We start from the raw sequence: 23,676 nt of genomic DNA, 5'->3' as shown, positions 1-23,676 counted from the left end.
AGAGGGATTTGGAAGTCCTCATTCATGAATTACAAAAAGCTAGTGTCCAAGTTCAGTGAATGATATAGAAAACAAATGGAATGTCAGTCTTTATTTCAAAGGGAGTACAGTATAAGTGTAGGAAGGTTTTGCTAAAATTGTGCAAGACATTAGTCAGGCCACAGTTGGAATACTGTGAAAAATTTTAGGCTCCTTATTTAAGGAACAATATTCTGACATTGGAGGCAGTTCAGAGAAGGTTCACTAAACTGATAACAGGTTTTGTCTTATTAGGAGAGATTGATTAGATTGAGCCTATACTAGTTGGAATAGAGAAGAATGAGAGGTGACCTTATTGAAACATATAAGATTCTTAAATGGACTTCACAGAGTAGATGAAGAAAGCTTGTTTCCCTTTGTGGAAGAGGCTAAAACCAGAGTACAAAATCTCAGAATAAGCGATCGCACATTTGAGGCAAAGATGAGAAGGAATTTCTTTTTCAAAGGACATTGAATTTGTAGAATTGTTTACCACAGGGGCTGTTGAGGTTGAGTCATTAAGTAGATTCAAGGCTGAGGCAGACAGATGTAATCAGTGAGAAAATCATGAGGTTATTTGAAAAGGCAGGAAAATGGAGTTGAGGATTATCGGATCAGCCCTGATTTTATTGAATGGTGGAACAGACATAACCTGAATAGTATGCTTTTCCTGCATCTTATAGTATAAATCCATATGCATACCATTCACTAAAACCTTGAGATTCATGCAACTGTCTTATAGAAAAATCATGCATTTTCCCATCAAGATGGTTTGTTTGGTCTTTGTGCTTTTTTGTATGACTACAGGATTGTCTTCTTCATTTGAGGAATGAGGAGTTACTTTCCATCTTGACAAGAATTTCCTAAATCTCTCAGGTATCTTGTTTATTATACCCCTAATCACACCTGTGTTCATACTTACTGTCACTGCTACACAGAGTTTTACCTGTTGAATATTCAGTCAGCGTTCTTTTGCTCTGATCTTGTGTTTTCCAAAATGTGTGTAGGCATACCATGCATATTTCCAGCAATCTGAAAAGTATCCCATTGTGTGACAATGGAAACACATCGGCCTTTGGACATTATTTCCATCCTCAGCATCTTCCTTTCCTGTGGCAATCCCAACTGCCCATTCTCATCCCTGGCATCTTGCCTTCTGTGGTAACCTCTACGAGGGAATCACTAATTAATCTCCTAGTGGAGTTTGTTGAGTATGAGTTCCTTTGGTAACAGCCTGCACAGATGAAACTCATCACCTGAGCCCTTTTGCCCAGACTGAGACTGGCCTATGTATGTCGTGAGTTGTGGCTCTAATTTTGGTGATCAACAATAAATGATGTGCTTTTCCAGTCAGGCTTCTTGATTTATTAGTTCTAATGAAGAGTCACCCAAGCAGAAACATTAACTCTGTTTTTTCCTTCACAGATGCTGCCTGACCTGCTGAGCTTTTCCAGCAACTGTGTTTTTGTTCTTGATTTATTACACCTTCCTTTCACCCTTTCACCTTTGATCCTTCTTGGATTTGTGGAAGTGACAGAGAAAAGGATTTGGATTTAAGGTTCAGTTTATAGTCATCAGCCAACCAAACTACCTGCTTTGCTTCTGATTTTCTATCTGAGTTTTAATTTTTTCCAAGAGAATTATTTCCCTAAGGGCCTCATAGATATTCTCCACCTTTAAATCCTGCATGCAACAGTCAAAATTATTTCACTTTACCCTTTTAAATTCCATGATAGTTGGCCACATTACTTCCAGATATTGCAATGCTCTGTCTTAAAGCCTCAGGGACCACCTTGAATGCACTAAGAATTGTGTTTTTTTTGCCACTTCATAATCTATAGAAACCTTAAAAGAAGGCAAGGCCTAAATCTGTACATGCAACCTGTCAACCTGCTTCGTCTAAGCAGCATCTAGTTTTCTTTAGGCCAATTCATTTGCTTTGCTCTCTTTTCCAAACAATTTATAAATTTCTCTTTAGTTGCATGTTTTAATCAAATTTTGGGAGGCTTGCACAAATTTAAACAGCTTCCTACTGGGTCTTGGATTAGACTCGGAAAGCCTCATCAAAATGTTCCCAGGAGTCAGACCTTCTTTTTTAGTTCTAATCTTTTATGGCTGGCATTCTCGTTTCTTCACTTTCTTTCCTGCTTTCCTGTCTCTCTTCTGTTTTCCTTTTCTCTTTTCCATTACAATTCTAATTCTAACTTCTTACATCTCTAATTTCCTCAGTTGCTCTCTTTAAAACTGAAGGTTTTGGGCTTTTATTCTTTCATTTTCAAGTTGCTTCATCTCTAAACCGAATTTTGGCTATCTCAACTTAATTATTATTTGGTATTCTATGCCCTTTTCCAAGTTCAAATATGCATGTACCTTAACAATGTCTGCTTTCTTGGCCACTGTTTTTACACAGGTGTAGAGTTGTAGAGTCATATGGTATGGAAACAGACCCTTTGATCCAACCAGTCCATAATGAATATAATTCCAAAGTAAACTCATCCCACCTGCCTGGACCATATCCCTCCAAACCTTTCCCATTCATGTAGTTATCCAAATGTCTTTTAAAAGTTGTACTTGTACTCACATCCACTACTTCCTCAGGAAATTCATTCCACATGTGAACCACCCTCTGTGTAAAAAAATGTTTAAATCTCTCTCCTGTCATCTTGAAAATGTGCCACCAGTCTTGAAAACCCCCATCCTAGGATAAACTATATCTCTCATTATTTCATTAACTTCTATCAGGTCATCTTTCAACCTCCCACACTCCAGTGAAAGAAGTCCCAGCCTATTCTGCCTTTCTTTATAACTCAAACTTTTCATGCCCAGCAGCCTCCTGGCAAATCTCTTCTGAACTGCCTCCAGCTTAATAATATCAAGCAATCTCTAATACAGAGCTGCAACATGACAATCACAAATCTAGGAAAGGAGACTACAATAAACAAGCAGTTATCAGAAAACACGCGACGTTCAAGAAATGTTTTATTTTAAAAATCTACTGTTCCATGTTTTAAAATTTATAATTAAACAAAAATCTAGGTATCCACAATCCTTCAAGTTGAAGTTCACAAAATTATTAAATATGAAGAGTGAAAAAATTCTATGTTTAAGACAATTTGACTCTCAGGACCTTTCATTTTGATAAGCGTGAGGTCATCCATTTTGGTAAGAATAACAGCAAAATGGACTATGTTTTAAATGGTAAAAAATTGCAGCACACTGCTGTGCAGAAGGTCTTGGGTGACTTTGCTCATGAATTGCTGAAAGTGGGATTGCAGGTGCAGCAGGTGATTAAAAAAGCAAATGGAATTTTGTCTGCCATTGCTCGAGGGATGGATTTTAAAAACAGGGAGGCTATGCTGCAGCTGTATAGGGTCCTGGTGAGGCCACACCTGGAGTACTGTGTGCAATTTTGATCTCCTTACTTGAGAAGAGATATACGAGCAGTGGAGGGGGGTGCTGAGGAGATTCTCCTGGTTGATTCCGGAATTGAGAGGGTTGGCTTATGAGGACAGGCTGAGTAGACTGGGATTATACTCTTTGGAATTCAGAAGAATGAGGGGAGATCTGATAGAAACATATAAAATTATGAAGGGAATAGACAATGTGGAGGCAGGGAGGTTGCTTCCTCTAGCAGGTAAAACTAGGGCTGTAAGGCATTGCTTCAAAATAAAGGGAAGCAGATGTAGGACTGAGGTTAGGAGGAACTTCTTCACCCAAAGGGTTGTGAATCTGTGGAATTCCCTGCCCAGTGAAGTGGTTGAAGCTACCTCACTGAATGTTTTTAAGGCAAGGCTAGATACATTTTTGAACAGTAAAGGAATTAAGGGTTATGGTGACTGGGTGGTTAAGTGGAGCTGAGACTCAAAAAGATCAGCCATGATCTTATTAAATGATGGGGGGGGGGGCAGGCTCAAGGGGCCACATGGCCTAATTTTGCTCCTAGTTCTTATGTTCTTATATTTCCACAGCAGCAGGGAATGGAAAAAGAAAACACACAGCCATTGTGACTCAACCTATAATTCAAAGTTTCAGACTGTTGCTTTTTTTCCCCACATCCTTGCTGTTTCTTTCAATAGCTGGGGATCAATAGTTGAGAAGGCAGGAGAATATGTTGGGAAAGCCATGATCGAACGGTGGAGCATGCTCAATGAGCCAAATGGCCTAATTCTGCTTCTATGTCTTATGGCCTTGTTTAGTTTTTCCTTAATTACATCCAGCCAATTCACTTCAACTACTCTCTGTGATAACATGTTCCACATTTTCAGCACTCTATATCTGAAGGAATTACTTCTGAATTCCTGATTAGATTTCCAGGTGACTGTAATATATTGATACAGAAAATGCTCAAGAAACTCAGTAAGGCTAGCAGCATCTGTGGCAAGAAAAACAGGTTTAACGTTTTGAGTACAGTAATGATCCTTCATCTGTACATTGTGTTGATGGCCTTTAGTTGTTTCATTCCCTCCAACAGAAAAAATACTAGTCTGTGTCTACTTCATCAAATCATTTGATAAAATTAAATTTCTCTATTGGGTCACCCTTAACCACACACACACCAATCTAACTATACCAGATGCATCTGCCCAAGATGGGATTAATGGGAGTGACCTGCACAGTCCTTGTGGAGTCAAAGTCCTGTTATCACTGTCATCCTACCTTCCATTGTTTTGTGTGGCGCTATCACTGTGCTAAATGTGATAGTTTAAGAACAGATTCAATTCAAAAAAGAACTGCAGAAGCTGGAGTTCAGAAAGAAAAAAATCAGAAATTGCTGGCAAGACTCAGCAGGTTTGGTAGTATCTGTGGGAAGAAAGCAGAATTATGTTTTAAGTCCAGTGATTCTTCATCAGTTGATCATCAGACTCTTCTGGCAAACAGTCACTGGACACAAAATGTTAACACTAGATGAAGAACAGATCTAATAGTACAAATTAGACATCCAGGAGGCCATATGGGTCATCATCAGCACCAATATTGTAATCAACTAATGTGTGACCCTATTCTACCATTTCCATAAAGCCTTGGGGTCAATCCTGATGCAATGAAGACTCCAGCAGATTATGCCCAGCACAGAATCAAGCATACCTAAAATTGAGTTACATGTTTATCTGTGGCTCTTGGGGAAAACTCTGCAGCATATTTTGGAGTGAAGGCTCTGTTAACAGGTTTATTTGGGAAATGATTTCTTGTCAAAAAGCAATTTGCTACCGGTAACTGAGAATGTGACCAAACTGCCTGGAAAATAAACTATTGCTGAAGAAAAGGGTAAACAAGAAAATAGTTACTGGAGGGAATATATTCCTCAACGCGCTTCTCTTTTCAAACAGTTCAGTTTAGTTTAGGACAAACTTGCTCCAAAACATTTCTTCAAGCTAAGTTCGGTTCAAATTCTAATGTTTTGCCTAAAAAGGCTTAAAACCCTCGACAGCCAAAGAACCGTATTACAGTAAACTGGACTTCTGGGAGAACCAAGCTGAGAAATGAAAGACAGAGCTTTCGTAGGTGCAAGATTCCAGAGTCAAATAACATTTAAACCAGGTCAGCTCTGACCAGAGATGTCTACTTTTAAAATGCCATTGATGCCTGTGTTGAATGTGGAGAGTGCAATTGTGTAAAAACCGAAAGAACTGCGGATGCTGTGAATCAGGAGCAAAAACAAAGTTGCTTGAAAAGCTCAGCAGGTCTGGCAGCATCTGTGCACAGATGCATGAGTGCAATTATGTGATGGAAGGAGGACTTTTAAAAGCATTGAAATCAAGAAATCTTTTGTGAGTCTTAAAAGCAATACTCAGGCCAAATGGTTAATTGTTAAATTTCATATAAGCATCTGACATTAGTTTTTCAGGTGTGCAAGTCAAATGGGCGTAGAAGTGTATTTGAGTTAAGAAATTTGGTACAGTGTTCATTGTAATTTTAACATACTATTTAACATAAATTGTTTATAATTTACATAGATGATTTACAGTTGGGGACCATGTATATTGTGTCAAAATTCACAGATGACACTAAAATGAGTAATAGAGCAGTGTACAGAGGACACTGAAAGTCTGAAGAGGGATATAGATAGATCTAGTGAGTGGCAAGGGTCTGGCAGATGGAGTACAATATTAGTAAATGTGAGGTCATCTATTTTGATAGGAATGACAACAAAATGGTCTATTATTTAAATGGTGAAAAATTGCAGCATGCTGCTATGCAGAGGGACCTGGGTGCCCTTGTTGGTTTGCAGGTGTAACAGGTAATTAAGAAGGTAAATGGACTATTGTTCTTCATTGCTAGAGGGATGGAGTTTAAAAACAGGGATGTTATGCTGCAGCTGCAGAGGGTAATGGTAAAGCCATACCTAGGATACTATACACAGTTTTGGTCTTCTTACTTGAGAAGAGATATACTAGCTTTGGAGGGGTGCAGAGGAGAATAACCAGGTTGACTCCAGAATTGAGAAGATTGCCTTATGAGAAGACATTGCGTAAGCTGGGACTGTATTCAATGGAATTTAGAAGAATGAGTGATGATCTTATGACAATATATAAAATTATAAAGGGAATAGACAGGATAGAAGTAAGGATGTTGTTTCTAGTAGTGAGTGAAACTAGAACTAGGGGGCATAGCCTCAAAATAAGGGCAAGCAGATTTAGGACTGAGATGAGAGAGAACTTCACCTGAAGGGTTGCAAATCTGTGGAATTCCCTGCTCAGTGAAGCCGTTGAGCTACCTTGTTTAATGTTTTTAAGATGAAAATAGATAGATTTTTGAACAGTAGAGGAATTAAGGGTTATGGTGACAGGAAAGATCCATCTGTGTGGCAACACAGTGGTAAATAATAAAGAGGAAGTTGTCCTGGGTGTCCTCAACATGGACTCAAGACTCCATGTGGCCTCATGACACAGGTCAAAGGAAAATCTCATTGATTACCATCTACCACATTGCAGTACGACTTTATAACTCTATGGCTCTATGATGAGCACCCCTCAGATCATCTCTATGTTGCAAGCAATTTGCAGGATATAAAGGGCAGCCAATGGCACAGATTATACTCTGGACTGTACATCAATAGAACTGACTCTGTGCCACCACTGCCAACTAAGCTGGCTGAATGCGAAAGGACTTAGCTGCTAAACTGAGCCTAGCAATGTGAGGGAAAAAGGAAAGAGCAGAAGAGTTACTTGACCTCCTTCTCACTAATCTATTTGTAGGGAAAAAAAAGCATTTGTACATGACCACAGCAGTGACCATTCATTGTGGAGACAAAGTCAAACCATGCATAAACGGGAATGATTTGAAACAGATCTTCAAAATTGAAACTGAGCACACATGAGGTGCTGTGGACTATCAAGAGGTCAGTCCTAGGCCAGTGAAGATTGCAGGAGTGAATACCAGGAGCAAAGCCAGGCGTACCTAAAAAGTTGCAGTATGAGAGACCACTGCAGAGTTCATATGGAGACAATGAATACCCTCCATCATGTTGTGTAGCATGACTATTAAATGGGATAGATTTTGAACAAAACTAATAACTGAAAACTGAGCATTGATGAAGCACTGTGGCTGTCAGCAGTAAAAGAATTTTACTCAAACATAATCTACCTCTTTTTATGCAAACATAATCTGCCTCATGGCCTGACATGTTCCCCACTCTACCATTACCATCAAGCCAGGAGATAAAGCCTGCTTAAAAAAGGAATGCCAGGAGAAATGCGAAGAACAGCACTAGCATATATAAAAATGACGGATCAACCTAACAAAGCTGCAAATAATACTACTTGCATGTCAAGCTTCTTAAAATGCCTGCAATAGATAGCGAAGCAATCCTACAACTAATGGATTGGGTCTAAGCTTGCAGTCCTGCCATATCCTCAATGGTGGTGGGCAAATAAAACAATTCACCTGAGGAGATGGCACACAAATTTCCCAATCTTTAATGTTGGAGGAACCTAGCTCATCAGTACAAAAGACAGGATAAAAGTATTTTCAACCAACTTCAGCTGAACGTTCTGAGTACACAATCCATCACTGCCTCCCTCTGAGGTCCCAGCATTCCAGTGTTCAAATAATTTGATTCTCTCCACATGTAATCAAGAAATAGCTAAAGGCAGTGGAAGTTGCGAAGGTTATAGCCCTGACCACATTCTGCCAATAGTACCAAAGACTTCTGCTCCAGAACTAGCCACATCACTAGCCAAGACACTCCAGTACAAATGCAACATTGGCATCTACCCACAATATGGACAATTGTGTTTGGTTGGCTCACCGATTTGGTCCGTTGTTCCGGAGACATTTCATTACTCTGCTCGGTAACATAATCAGTGCGGCCTTCAATGAAGCGCTGTTGTATTTTCCCACCTGTTACTTAAACTCTGGCGTCCATTGAGCTGGGTTACCTCACTTTCGGTTTTCCTTCGCAATGGAGTATATATAGGGTCTAGCTCTATGTGGAGAGCTAACAGAGGCAAGCATGGGAATTCCTAGAGACCTGGCTCTCCACTAAGAAGGCCATCAATAAACACATAGAGCTACACCTTATACATACTTTACTGCGAAGGAAAACCGGAAGTGAGGTAACCCAGCACAAAGGACACCAGAGTTTATAAACCAGGCAGTAAAACACAACAGCACTTCATTGGAGGCTACACTGATGATGTTACCCAGCAGGGTGATTAAACATCTGCGGAACAACAAACCAGCTCAGCAAGCCAACCAACCACAACATCCACAACCCGAGCTACAAATCTACTCCAAAACCTGAATATGGACAACTACCCAAGTATATCTGGTCCACAAAAAGCACGATAAATATAACCGTTCAATTACCGTACCATCTGTCTACTCTCAATTATTAGAGAAGTTATAGAAAATGTCATTAATGGTGCTTTCAAGAGGTACTTAAATGAACTACTCACTGATACTTACTCAGGGTTCAGCCAGACGCACTTTGTTCCTTACTTTATTACAGACTGAACTCAAGAGCACGTGTAAAGGCTGTTGTGGTAGGGGATTAACATGCTGGAATAATCTGTGATGATGTCACTGAGTTACACATTATTGAGTATAAATACCACTGTGTGTGGGGGGAGGTAGAACACTGGAAGATGACTACAGGTTTTAAATAATTAGGAAGTACAGCTTTGAAATCACTGCTAACAGCCAGAAAAAATGGCACAGAGCTATCTACAGCTTGGAGACAACACTTTTGAACAGAAACTTCTCTGTAGAAACCATCAAAACACTTAGTGTCAAACAGCCTTTAATAGCTGGGAAATAAGCATTTAAAGATTTGAGTGAAAGCAGTAAAAGCTCACTAGCATCAAAGGGAGAAACCCAAATTGAGTACCCAAGAAAAAGAGTCTCATAACTGTGAACCCAGGCAGGCTTCACCCCTTAAGGTACACAATAAATTTAATCCTTATCTAAAAACTAAGCAAGGAGGCAGATTTAAGATTTATAACAGTGAATTCACAAGATTTTGGACTATTTCCTCAACAGAAAAGTTAACAACAGTGAGTTAAGACCATTCTTCATGTACAGATTTAATCAGAGTAGATTGGAGAAAGGGAAAAAAAAACCACAGTTAAAATTATCCTTGCAATTTGAAGTACAAAGCACTAACAGTGAAGATGCTGCAGTTTTCATTATTTTCAGGAGGTGAATGGGAAATTCAAAGTTTTATTTCAAAATAAGAAATTTTATCAATTTCACTCAACAAAGTATGAAAAACTGGATAAATCAAAAATTCATGAAAATGAACTTAACTGTATTGAATTTGAAAGAAAATATCTAGGACACACTGAACATTGGCACAACATCGTGGCCAACATCCTAAATAAAGGCAAAAAAAACACGTATTAAGCGAAGCCATTTTGAGAAATTTTCTACCCATAGATTTTTTTCGGGAAAATCTTCAGCCATCTTGGAATATCTTCAATTCATCTCTATTGAGAAGCTATATTGTTAAAGGAGAACCAAACTTTACATTAAAAGCAGTAGTTAAAACAGCAGAAAATTTGACAGCTTGCAGTTTTTGTGTGTCAACAGTAATCTTTACAACTAGAACACAATAACAAATGTAATCAACAAAGAAAACAATCAGGCCATAAAATGTATATAGAGTAAAAAAAATCAAGATCACAGGCAAATCAAGAAGATCGTCAACAATTTCAGGTGTCTATCAACAATCAAATTATTAAAAGAAAATTTTCCTATACAAATTCTTCCAGTGGAACAAATAAAACTTTCAGATCCATTTTGATAGATTAGAATGGCAAGTGTGGAAAGCATGATTCCTAAGATTTTGAACAGCTTCAGCACAGGAAATCAAATCTAATATCAATCAGGTTAACGCATTTCTCTTGCAGTTGAGTAGAACATTAGATCGTGTGACACACAGACAACAGTCCGATGAGAAACAAATTCTGTTTGTCAACCTTGTAACAACTTTTCATCTGTTTTTCATTTAAATAACAAGTAAGACCCCGGTGAGGAGACACTTCAATAAAAATGTCAACTTGCAGGACAGTCTGTAGGTTTGTACATATATAACAGTGTAGAGCTGAAGGAACACAGCAGCCCACAAGCATACTGTATTGTTCTGAAGAAGGGTTCTGACTCAAAGCATCAGCTTTCCTGCTTCTCTGATATTGCCCGGCCTGCTGTATTCCTCCGGCTCTACACTGTGCTATCTCTGACTCCAGCATCAGCAGTTCTTACTATCTATGAGGTTTGTACCTATAGGTTGTTTATGAATGTAGCGGAACCAGGTAGCTATGGAAACTTTCAATGAGAGCTCATTTGCGAAGGAGTTGCTATTGTCTTAAATACACAAGTCACTGAACTCCTCCATTCAAAAGATGATCTAATTCTTAAATAAGCAAACTAAATATCTATAAATACAAAGTCTAGAAAACTGTTCAAGAAGAATTATATTGCAACAGTCCAACTGAATACTAAAACTTCTTCAGAGTGTGTTCATTACTTAAAGCACGATTAAAAAGTCTGACCAGGAGTGACAGACTTCGATCTGAACAATATACTGCATTGTCTATTGCTAATGAAGATATCAACATGAAATCCAATGTGCAGTGCAAGTACAACAGCATTTAATATTGATTATTATGACCAGTGTTTCTATGAAGTCTAAGCATGCAGACAGTGCTTGATTTTGCTTTCTCCTTGACCAGTCTATGAAGAATGTTTCATCAAACACTATAAAAGAGAGACTGCCCTTGAGATCAAGACAGCATTTAACTGAATATGACAACATAGGTCCTTGCAAAACTGGAGTCAATAGGAATCGGGGAAAACTGACTTTATTTGGAGTAATGCCTTGTACAAAGCTTGATGGTTGTGGTTGTTGAAGATCAGTCATCTTGGCTCCTCAGAGTAGTGCCCTTGGCCCAACTATCTTCAGCTGCTATATCAATGACCTTCCCTCTATCATAAGGTCAGAGGTCAGAATGGTCACTTAATTGCACCATATTGAGCATCATTTGCAACTCCTCAGATACTGTATCGGTCCATGTCCATATACAGCAAGAACTGGACAAAAATCAGGCTTGGACAGATAACTGACATGTAATATTTTCATCACAAAAGTATCAGTCAATGACCACCTCCAAGAAGCCAAAATCTTACTACCATCCCTACCATTTAGTGGATTTACCATTGATGAATCCCCCACTATCAACATCCTGGTGCTTTCAACTGACCATAAACCAAACTGAACTAATCATTCCAGTATTGTAGTTACAAAGCAGGTCGGGAATTCTGGAGTGAAGAAATCACCTGACTCCTCAAAGGCTATCCACCACCCACAGGGGAGGAGTATGGGTGACTACTCATCACTTGCCTGGATGACTGCAACTCCAATAACATTGAAAAGGCTTGACACCATCCAGATGATGGTGCAATCTCACGCTAATGACTGCGACATTCACTTTCTCTACCGCCCAGTGTTAGTAGTCTGCACCACCTACAAGATAGACTGCAGCAATTCAGCCAGGTTCCTTAGATAGCACGTTGCAAACCCAGGACTTACGTCACATGGAAGGACAAGGACAGTGAATGCATGGGTAGATACCTCCTATAGGTGACAAACATAATATTTACTGCAGCAGCTCAAGAAGACACTACTGTCTTCTCAAGAGAAATTAGGGATGTGCAATAGATCATGGGGCTACTGGATTGTCATAAAAATTATTCTTCCCTCTCTGGTCTAAATGTGACTGCAACGGCTGACAATGAACTGTCCTTATTTAGTGCCAAGCAATCCATTGAGTTTTATCAAACTGTCACAGAAGCAATCAAACAAGAATTAAAGTGGGCAAATGATCCACTTTAGTAATGTCAAAGGCAAAGGACACTCTCCAGTCAATCCTTAAAGGAAAGCTGCCCCTACAAACTAGTCATAGAGTTGTACAACATGGAAATAGACCCTTCAGCCCAACTAATCCACACTGACCGTGTTCCCAAACTAAACTAGTCCCACTGCCTGTGTTTGGCCCATATCCATCCAAATCTTTCCTATTCATGTCCTCATCTAAATGCCTTTTAAACATTGCTACTGTACATGCATCCATCGCTTCCTCTGGCAGTTCATTCCACACACTAACCATTCTCTGTGTAAAAATGTGCCCCCCCCATGTCGTCTTTAAATCTTTTCCTCTCACGTTAAAAGTATGCCTGCTAATTTTAAAATCCCCCATGTTAGGGAAAAAGACCTTTTCTACTCACCTTACCTGTGTCCCTCATGATTTTATAAATTTCCGTAAAGTCACCCCTCAATCTCCTACACTCAGTGAAAAAAATCCCAGCCTATCCAGTATATATTTGTAACTCAAACACTCCAATCCCAGCAGCATCCTAATGGATCTTTTCTGAACCCTCTCCAGTTTAATGACATTGTTCCTGTAACAGGGCAACTAGAACTGCACACAGTACTCCAGAAGGGGCCTCACCAACATCCTGAAAAACCTCGTCAAGATGTCCCAACTGTTATACTCAAAGATCTGAGCAATGAAGGCAAGCTTGTTAAACATCTTCTTATCCACGCTGTCTGTGATACAAATTTCAAACCCCTGTTTTACAACATTACGCTAATTGTATGTCCCAACACTAATTGTATGTCCTCCCCTTGTTTGTTTGATCAAAATGCCATACCTCACATTTCACCAAATTAAACTCCATCTGCCATTCCTCAGCACATTGGCCGAATTGATAATGATCTCTTTGTAATCTTAGATAACCTTCTTCACTGTCCATTATAACGCCAATTTTGGCATCATCAGCAAAGTTACTAACCATGCCACCTGTATTGTTATCCAAATCATTTATATAAATGACAAACAAAAGTGGACCCAGTTCAGATCCCTGTGATACATCGCTGATCACAGACCTCCAGTCTGAAAAAAACAACTCTCTGCCATTACCCTCTGTCTCCTACTGTAAAGCCAATTTTGTATCCAGTCAAGCAACAAACTGACAGAATCACCATCCCAGACACTCCCATCACCATTTTTATGTATGATCTGTCCCACAGGCAGGAGCAACTTTGCAGAAGTAGTGGCATTGCATTTTACAGTTGGGCAGCAGTGACCAAAGGTGGCCTCAACATTGCCTCTGGATTTAGGTCTACTATGGGCAAGGAAAGGCAGTGTTTCTTTGTTGTCGCTGGATCCAAATCCTGGAATTCCCTCCCTAATGGCATTGTGTGTCAACCCACAGCAGGTGGACTGCAGCAGCTCAAGAAGGCAGCGAACCACCACCTTCTCAGGGGAACTAAAGAGAGGAAATAAATGTTGGTCAGCGAGTGATGCCCACATCCCACAAAATGAATTTAAAAATCAGCTCCAGTTGAATACAACACATCAATTTTCTTCAGCTGATGAATCAGTGCTCCGTTGTTATGAATATTAATGGGAAGAAATACTCAGGGTGGCAAGGATACAAAATGAACTGTGGGTGAGGAATTTCCATGCCCTTCACCGGACAGGCTCAGTTGTGACATTTTTGCCCAAACTTGCTGAGTGCTGGGGATACATTTGCTAAGTTGTGCCAGCAGCAGGGAGATAAACCTATTTAACATCTTCCTTACCAATCTATCTCTTTCAGCTGCATCTATCCATAAGAGTATTGGAAGGACTGATCACCACAGCTTTGCACTGAGGACATCCTCCATTGTGTAGTGTAGCACTACCATGATGCTAAATGGGTTAGATCTGGAACAGATTAATAAAGTTATGGTGGACTTAGGTGCATTAGGTAGACTTTAGTGTCAACACAGTATTCCCTGTTAGTTGGTGCTGTGGTCTATGTTATATTATGCACCCAGGTCCATTTCTTTTTTTTAAGATTTTCTAGTGATTGTTACAATGGAGTGGCTTGTTAGGCCATTCCAGAAGGCAGTTAAGAGTCATTGATTTGCATCTGGACATATATGCAGTCCTGACCAGGAGCGGACGGTAGATTTCCTTCCCTAAAGGATATTAGGATATCCACAATCTGAAGACACCTAATTCCACGTTTTTGTTGAATTCGAATTCCGCCATCTGCCATGGCAGGAATTGAACTCAACGTTTCCTGGGCCTCTGGATTAATAGCCTAATGATAAAACAACTAGGCCATTGCTTGCCTAGTAAAAGTAAGCAATCTAGTTGAATAATATTAAGGTAAACAGGTTAAGCTGAAACACACAAGTTTTTGATCACAGTGTGGGAGGAAGTGTAAGAGAGATTACGGCAACGTAAAAAAGGTTATGGGTTCCTGTTGCTACAGAGCTAGACATTTGAAGGTTTTCATAAAAGACTGAAACTTGGGAAAAGCAATGAAAGGAAGTAGTGGTATGGTGTGATAAGACAGGCCCCTCATTGCAGTTCAACAATCTGTTCAAAGCTTTACCTTGCATAAAAATCTCTATTGGTATAAAATCCAGCAGGAGCTAGGTTATAAAATGTAATAGTATAAAAAGAGATACATTGCAGCAGAAAAAATTTTATGCCATCAAAGCCAGGTTACATGAGTAAGCTTAGATAAGTATGCTCATGATTTCCTCCATGCATGCTTGGGTTTAGACTTTGAACTTAATTTGTACTATTCTGAATGGTTTGAAGCAATATTAAATTCACTGTTAGACACATTACTGTCTTAGCTTTTTCGATTTTGTTTAAAAAAAATGAATAAGCAAGAACAATTAATTTCTCAAATAATAGCAAATGGCACCCAGGAGATGCAGTATTGGTAGTGACCAAATAGTGAGAAATGCTGAGATGGATGAGTTAATAACAAACATTTTAAAATGTTTAGGTGAGTCAGAATCTGAAATAGGACATTGAGCATTTCGGGCCTCTTTCAGATGCAAACCTAATTGGAATGATTTTAGATTGTGAACAGTTTCTTTTTACTTCAAATTTTCAACTTTTTTTCCACACTTTAGTAACCTGTAAAAAGCTTGAGGAATTCTTTGCCACAGAGTGCAGTGGAGGCCGGGATGTTGGATGCGTTCAAGGCAGAGATCAACAAATTCTTGATCTCAAAAGGAATCAAGGGCTACAGGGTGAGTGCAGGGAAGTGGTGTTGAAATGCCCATCAGCCATGATTTAAATAGCGGAGTGGACTTGATGGGCCGAATGGCCTTACTTCCACTCCTATGTCGTATGGTCTTATTGTCTTATGGACATACTGAGAAGTAGAAATAAGTTAGCCATGATGTTATTGAATGATGGAGCAACTTTGAGAGGCCGAATGACCTGTTCCAGCTGCTATCTGCTAGTTTTTACGTTTTAAACACGACTACATGCATACTAAACAGTGGAAGCAGCAGCTATAGGTGGACTCCAGTGACCCCACAACTAATGGATCAGGTCATAGTTCGCTCACACCCAGCATCCGCCTGACATACGAACAATTGGACCAGAATGTACCATCTCCAAAATGGCCACATACCATACCATAGTCAATTTAATCTCAATTGACAACAAAATGGTACAAGATAGAATTGGCAGTGCCATTAAATGTAAATTACCTAGCAATAGGCCACTCATATGTTCGATTTGTGTTCGGCCAGGGCTATTTGGCTACAAAGGTCATTCCAGTCGTGGACAAAAAAGCTGAATTCCAGAAATGTGATAGGAGAGATTGTCCATGATAGCAAAGTAGCATTTAATGTAGTTAGGCATGAAGAAAAGGTTCAGTAGATTGACCCTATGCTCACTGGAGTTTCAATAAATGATGGATGATCTTATCAAAGCACATATAATTCTGAAGGAGGAATACCATGAGAACAGTTCCATTTGTTGGGGAGACTAGAACTACGGGTGAGAATAATACAAGAATACAAACTCTCCCTTTTGAGACTGTCATGCAGAATTTTTTTTTTCTCAGGGCTTGTTAATTGTCTTAAATTTCATTCATAGTGATCAATGGATCCTGGGATGAGATGGATAGATTAGTAATCTGTGAGGCAATCGAGGGTAATGGATGGCTGTAATCAGAATTGGATTTGCCATGATTTTTTGAATGACAGGGAATGTTTAAGAAGTCAAATAGCCTAATCTCACTCCGACTTCTTATGCTCTTAAGAGTCCTAGCAAATTTGAAATTGATTAAAGTAGCAGAAAATTTTTTGTTGTTTGGCTGGATTTTGTATAACTCCTATCAAATCTCCCTTATTCTTTTCTCTAAGGAAAATAGTTTCAACCTCGCCAATCTTTCCTTATAATTGTAGTGTCTCATCACTGGGATTGTTCAAAACAAATCTGTCCCACCATCTCTCCAATGCATTCACATCCTTCCCTTAGTTCGGTATCCAGAAGTGCACACAATACTTTGCTGAAGTTTAAACAGTATCTAATATTGACATATCAATGGTCTTATACACAATGTCTCCATTTCTGAAGCCTAGAATGTTGTGTGCTTTATTAACAAGTCTGCCTATCTGTCTCACCATCTTTAATGAATTTTGTACATACACACCCAGACTTCTCTGCTCCCACACACCTTTAGAATAGTACCCTTTATTTTATGTTGTCTGTTCATGTTCTTTGTACTGAAGTGCAACACCTCACAACTGTACACATTGAATTTCATGTGCCATCTATCCTGCCACTCCATCAATGTGTCAACATCCTTTTGAAGTTCAATGTTACCCATTTGACAGCCTACAACTCTCCCTGGTTTTCTGTCAAGTAACATTCACACGATAAAAGTGGCAGGCAATGAGCATCTCTGACAAGAGAGAACATCACTATCTCCCATTGACTTGCAATGGCATTGTTATTGTTAAATATCCTAATTACCTCTCACCTCCCTACCTCTCTATCACCAAATCCTTGGATCGCTATTAACCAGAAAATTATCTGGACCATCCATATAAGTATGATGGCTATATTCTGTGATGTCTAACACATTGCCTGACTCCCCAAAGGCTTTTCACCATTCACACATCGTAAGTCAGGAATATCATGGAATATTATCCACTTGCCTTGGTCAGTGCAACAACAGCAACATTTAGATAGTAGGAACTGCCAATCTTTTAAGAGGGTTGCAGTGGGAGAGGAATACACTGAGGTCTTTCCAGACGGATTTAAGAGGGCTGCAGTGGGAGAGGGATACACTGAGGTCTTTCCGGAGGGATTAACATCTTTGTTAACATCATCTTTGTTGATCAACAGCAACACTTAAAAGCTTAACACGATCCAATACAAGCCAATTCACTTGATTAACACTCCATGCACCATCTTAAGTATTAATTGCCTCCACTACAGTGGTGCACAGTGGCAGCAGTGTGTACTGTCTGCAAGAAGCCCTGCAGAAAATGCTAAATTCTCTCTGTATGAAATTTCTAAATTTATGGCCACCACACACTAGAAAAATAATGTCAGCAGAATATTGGGACAGTACCACATGCAAATTCTCTTTCAAGTCGCACACATACTGACTTGGAGCTATACTGCCATTCTTAATTGGTATCAAGTCAAAATCCTGGAAACACCTCCCCACCAGAGGTGCTTTCACCAAGCAAATTCACAAAGGCAGCTCATCATTATGTTCTCAAGTTCAAGTATTGGTAAGAAAAACAGGCCTTGCCAATAACATTCAACTTGCAAATAAATAAAGAAGTTTCTCAAGCTATTCCCACTAAATAATATTTTAATATCTCAAAATTTAATGGAACATTGTTTTAAGTATTTATTCATTGTTAATCTTACAAGTGAACATTGATAGAATCAGCACAATTTTGAATCAGAAAAAGTTAATTCTAATGAAAAAGGTGACCCACTAAATGCTCTTTTAAGCTGCCTCAGATAATAAATACTATGTTTCACAACCCTGGCAATGCATTAGTGATATAAATCCATGAGTACGAAAGAAAAATGCCTGACTAATGATGCAAGGATAAGTGAGTTATGCTTTTGTGGCATTAAAGTGAATTAAACTGAGGAATGTGTGGTCCAGAAGTTGATTTTGTTTCATATACATAGTTCTTGCTTGTAGTGTTTTTTCATTATTTTCATAGATGGAATGATATATATCACTTTTTTCAGTGTTTGAAAAAAAATACAATGACTGTTCTGAAAAGCTGTTGACAATGCAACAGGACTGTTTGAATCTGTTCAACAATGTGCCAAACACTGCTGCCAGATATGGGATAACTACCTGTGGGAAAAGTATGTTTTAGCATCACTGCAGGTAGTTATCACTGTATTGAGAATACTGAAAATAACACTATCACCCATGCAATTAGATAATAATGAACCAGCAGGCATGTGTACACTTGGGAGACAAGTGGGGTTACCATAGTGATTATAGTTATTAGATTCCTTTTATTTTAAGGATAAAGCTTTTGTAAAGTATTTTCCACCTTGCCTATTTGCCTAACACCTGCGTGAGATGCATTGCCTGTGCTCTGACCTGTTATCAGGTGTGTATGAATGGAACACAGACCACCAGGAACTTCAGTGCAGTGGTTACAGAGTGTGCACTCTCTCTAATTTTCCCTCCCTATGATAGTTACCCCCAATTCGGTGCTTTCCACAGCAGTATGGCACACAATGGAGACTTGGCAAGTGGAAGATCAAAGATGCAATCCCAAACGTCATTGCCTTTTTGTGCCCCAATATGCTGTTCATCCACACTGCAGTGCTGTTTTACATTCAATTAATTTTACATTCAAAAGGAAAAACTAATTTAGTAATACTCCAGTACATGACTTTGTTTCATTTCCAGTTAAAATGCTTTTAAAAAAATTGAAATCAATTCTATTGTGCTGTGTGGGGGTGAATACCAGTTACTGTTGAACCAGGTTCAACAGTTAAATAGAGCTGAGGATGAAAGATCCTACACTATTACAGCAATCTGTTAGTCAATCACGCCACTGACTTTGATTTTACAATGATCTAATAATTCATACAACACATTGGTGTCAAAACGGTGAAAATGATTTCTTATTTTCGGAGTCATGGTGCAAGACAAAATAATATTTAAAATGAGTTGTCAATGAATAGAATACTGCAGCGTGAAGTCTGAAGGTTATATTCAAGACTGGATTATGCTAAGTAAGTGCCTGGGCATACTTTGCTTTCAACTTCCTTCATAGAGTCATCTAATTAATATTAAGACTATTTTTGTCTTAATCAAATGAATGTTTGATTGAAATTACATAAACAGGAAGGCTAATTAAAAGATATTTGATTTCAACTATAAGTTACAAACATACTTTCACAAACTGCTACTAAACTCAAATTGATGGTACAGGAATATAGTTTTTAATCAGACTTTGTCATTCTTTTTGAATGTGGTTGGTTTTATTTTTAGTGTATTAAATTGTCTTACAAATATAACTATGCAGGCCATCAGTGTAGGAACAACAGTAAATGTTGTAGCTGGAAGACTAACAATGGTGATGAAATCGACTTGAAGATTCAGTGTCACATGATACTATGTGCCTTCAGCTAGTGTATCAGTGTACTATTATCATGTTTCTTTCAGCAATGCATTACTAGGAAATATATCACATGATGTATATAACACAGAAGGATTATGATTAAACCTCAGAAGGATTCATTTTTCTGCCTCAGATCTAATACTGATGATGAGTCACAGAAAGGAAATAAACAATAACGAAGATGAAAAGCTGGTCTAACACTAACAATTCAGGTCAGCTATATACGTGGCTATTTTGTAGAGTACACTGCATTTTAGCAGTTGTGTTTTGCTATAAATTTATAGCACTAATTGTCTTTCGTTAGTGCCTCAAAACTATTTCAAATAATTTATGCTATGATTAAAGCACCAATATCAATTCAACATATGGGCCTCCAGAGCCACTTGGAGTTGAGCGGGATTCATTCAACACTAGTCACATCATGGAAATTCAACCTATATATAGTTGACTACTGAAAGCCCAGGTTATTTATTCATGAGTCCCACCACACGCTGGGGTAAAGAGGAAATATGAACGCGAGACTATTCAACTGGAACACCCTGTTAAAGGACAAATTGGGCAAATGCTTTCAGGTTAGAGAATGTAGAAGAAGGGTTCTTAACTTGTCCCCGGATATATTTTGTTTGTTTGATGGGGAGGGCGAGTTGAGTTACTATGCTGCGCTTCAACCGCACCCGCGTTTTGCTGCCGGTTACTAAATTAATGCCACAGTCATCTTGTCTCATTTGCAACAAACTCAACAGGGAATGTGTGTTGGGTAGGGAGGGCGGCTAAAAGAATGGATTACTTGTTGACGACGTTTAACAGAAGCGGACTCTTGTGGCCGCTGAAGATTGGAATTGCCCTGTTACGGGGAGAAAGTTAATTTGTGAGTTGATCCTTCCTTCCGAAGTCAACTTCATGGGCTTGCTTACTGACGAGCCTCAAATGCCCCGTTACTTAGCTAATCCACAGTACCCTTCTTTTAAAGTAATTCAAATTAGCTTGCTCTTCATCTGATAATCGGTTTTCCAGATAACCCGAGATCAGGAAAGCCAGCAGAGATAAAGCAAGCAGTAGTGAGCCACTGCCTCCCACCCCAGCCCCCGGAGCCCAGTGGGTTTCTCAGTCTAACTCTGGCTGAGCAGAGAGTGTGTGGGGGTGTTGTCTCTCTCGCTGTCTCTCACCTGCTGGCCAAGCTCTGCCGGCAGTGCTGCCTGAAGGGCATCAGATGGTAGTTCATGGCATCCAGTAGCAGCTTCTGACAGACGGGGTCGGTGCGCATGAAATCCACCGACTGCACCCTCTCCACTAGCTCGGTGGCGGGGATAAGGGCGAAGCGGAGGCGCTTCATCAGGTCCGGGGCGTACTGCATGCGAGTCTCCCGATCGTGTTCGAGCCAGAGCACGGACATCTGGAAAAGGGCCAGCTCCGACTCTACAGGTGGCGGCATCGAGTCCATCATGGCACACACCTCCTCGAAATTGAGGAGCAGGATGTCCTCCACGAAATACTTATTGGCCAGCTTCTTGGTCTCGTCCAGGCCGTGGATGGCTGCGATCTGGCAGATCTGCTTGTAGTTCTGCATGGAGATCTGGTCGTTGAGGAACTGGGCGCAGAGTTTAGTGACCGGGGGGATGTGGAGGATCTTGCTGACCGACAGCACGTCCTCTACCGTGTCCAGAGACAGAGTCATGTTGGCCGTGTAGATGTACTCCAAGACTAGGCACACTCCGGTGGCCGAGCAGCCCTGGAGCACAATGTTATTGATGGACCTGGAGACGTCCTCGGCCGGGGAGGAAGGGGTCCGGCTGCCCGGTTCGTTAGTGCTCTCTTTGCACTGGCTGTTAGAGAAAAGCGATCGGAAATACTGGGAACAGGAAGCCAGCACCGCTTTGTGGCAATGGAACTGCTGGCTTTGAGCTGTCAGAGTCACATCACAGAAAAACTGCTTCCTCCAAAGAAGGTTGAGGCCATGGAGGAGGTTATCACTGTGGCTCGGGTCGAAGGTGGACGTCCTGTCACCAGATCTTGACATGGTATCTAACTTTGGGCACCTCCTGAAAGGGCACACATTGCACACAGTCAGATTAATAGGCATTTCGCCCCCTTCCACCACCATCCCACCCAAACATTCCCATGTAAGTAAAAGCAAGATTTCTAAAGCCAGCACTCCATTAAAAAGATGCAAAAAATGTTACAATGTTGTTACAAAAAGATCGATCTTAAAAGCGAAATGTCTCAGCCGGTAACGATTGCGCGACTGCTACATTTTAATTTAATTTCCCTTATTTCATTTGTTCAGTTTGTACATTTTAAACGGCACACAATGAATGTGAATGTAAGTCATCCTCTGCATGTTTGTCCTTGTAAACATTACAGAAATGTATTAGGTATAAACAGCAGTGCCGTTTGAATTCAAGGTCTAATTTGCTCTCAAAACAGACCACAGATGAAATAGTTAAAGTTTCATGTTTCCTTTTTTTTAAGAAAAACGATCAGTTAATCCATGAAGAGCCGTACAGTTGTTTAGTATGGGTGGGGGTTGGGGGGTGAGGTGGAAGAACACACGTCAGGGGTCAGATTCTTAACAGAAATAAACTTCAAAAATCAGAAGCATGCCTTACTAAGTAAAGCTACCGAGCTCCCATGCTGTTTGTTACATGCACGGGTCTCCTTTTATTTTAAAAAAATAGCAATAGCCCCTTGTTTGATCAAGCTGCTGCCCGTGGAATCTTACATTGCTGTTTATTCAGCAAGGCACCTGTCACAGCCTCATCTCCCCAGTGTTTCCCACTCGTCATCAATGCACAGAGGCCACAAACTTACCTGTATACACTGGGCTGCAAACTAGCGTCCACTTCGATCAGACCCCCACTTTTATATTTTTTTCTCCTTTTCTCTTTGCTTCGATCCCCCAGTAAAATCCGTATCCGATCAAGCTCCACGCGTTGCAACTTCAGCAGTTACGCTTGCGAGGTTTTTTTGTCGTTCATCATTTGATATACTGTCTCCAGAATTAGCAACAGCAAGAAGTCTGAGAGCAGCTTTCGCAAAAAAATGTACGTGTGACAAATTATGCTACCAAGAAACAACACATCATTATCCTTGGGCCTGGGATTCAGTGAGTCGTAACAAGAGTAATAGGAAATCCACGGTTGGGAAGAGAAACGGTCGTGCATCGCCAGTGAAGAGTGACCATGGAGGGGCTGGATGCTGGAGAGAGTTTTAAAATTATGGCTCAAGGCTATTGTAAAATTGTCGTGCGTAAATGACTGCGCAGTCAAACATCTTAGAAAAGCAGTCCCCTTTATAAAGAACCGTCAAGTTTTAGTGCGCATTGCTAATTAGTCAATTTCTCTTTCCTTCACAGCCTAGCGACTTCTGCTGAGCTGAAACTGCTAATTCTGTGACCACGCTTCTCTCTCTGGGTGAATGAATATCTCACAGGGAAAAAAAGACTCTGTCCCACAAAATATTTTTCTGCTCATCTTTTACATGCATGGATTTATGAAGGTGGATGAACAAAGCAATCTTCAGATGATGGCACAAACTTTCTTACCATTTTATTGCCTGTGCAGTTGCATAAGATGACATGCAGACTAACCAGTACTGTACTGTCTACTATAATGAATTACAGGGGATTCTATCCCATTAATACAGTTGATGCATTGAAACAAAGAGATGATTATCCACTTGATATTACGATCGTTGGAAATTACCAGATTGTCTTGTTAATGTCTTGGTAA

The 23,676-nt window shown here is 39.9% G+C and overlaps 1 protein-coding gene across 1 annotated transcript in view; it reads right to left on the bottom strand.

Annotated features, from left to right (window-relative positions):
• klhl14 (kelch-like family member 14) overlaps positions 1-23,434 on the bottom strand; it is a 149,398-nt gene extending 125,964 nt beyond the window's left edge. Inside the window, exons 1-2 of the mRNA XM_048528522.2 lie at positions 22,757-23,434; positions 21,115-21,987 (exon numbers count right to left, since the gene is read on the bottom strand). Of these exons, the coding sequence (XP_048384479.1) occupies positions 21,115-21,965 (851 nt within the window). The 5' untranslated portion in view covers positions 21,966-21,987; positions 22,757-23,434. The remainder of the gene's footprint in view (positions 1-21,114; positions 21,988-22,756) is intronic.
• Positions 23,435-23,676: the final 242 nt, after the last annotated feature.

The sequence above is a fragment of the Stegostoma tigrinum genome, chromosome 5 (genome assembly GCF_030684315.1).
Source record: "Stegostoma tigrinum isolate sSteTig4 chromosome 5, sSteTig4.hap1, whole genome shotgun sequence".
In the NCBI taxonomy this organism is placed as follows: Eukaryota; Metazoa; Chordata; class Chondrichthyes; order Orectolobiformes; family Stegostomatidae; genus Stegostoma; species Stegostoma tigrinum.
Note: the sequence above shows the minus strand (reverse complement) of the source record. Positions and strands in the feature narration are given on the sequence as shown.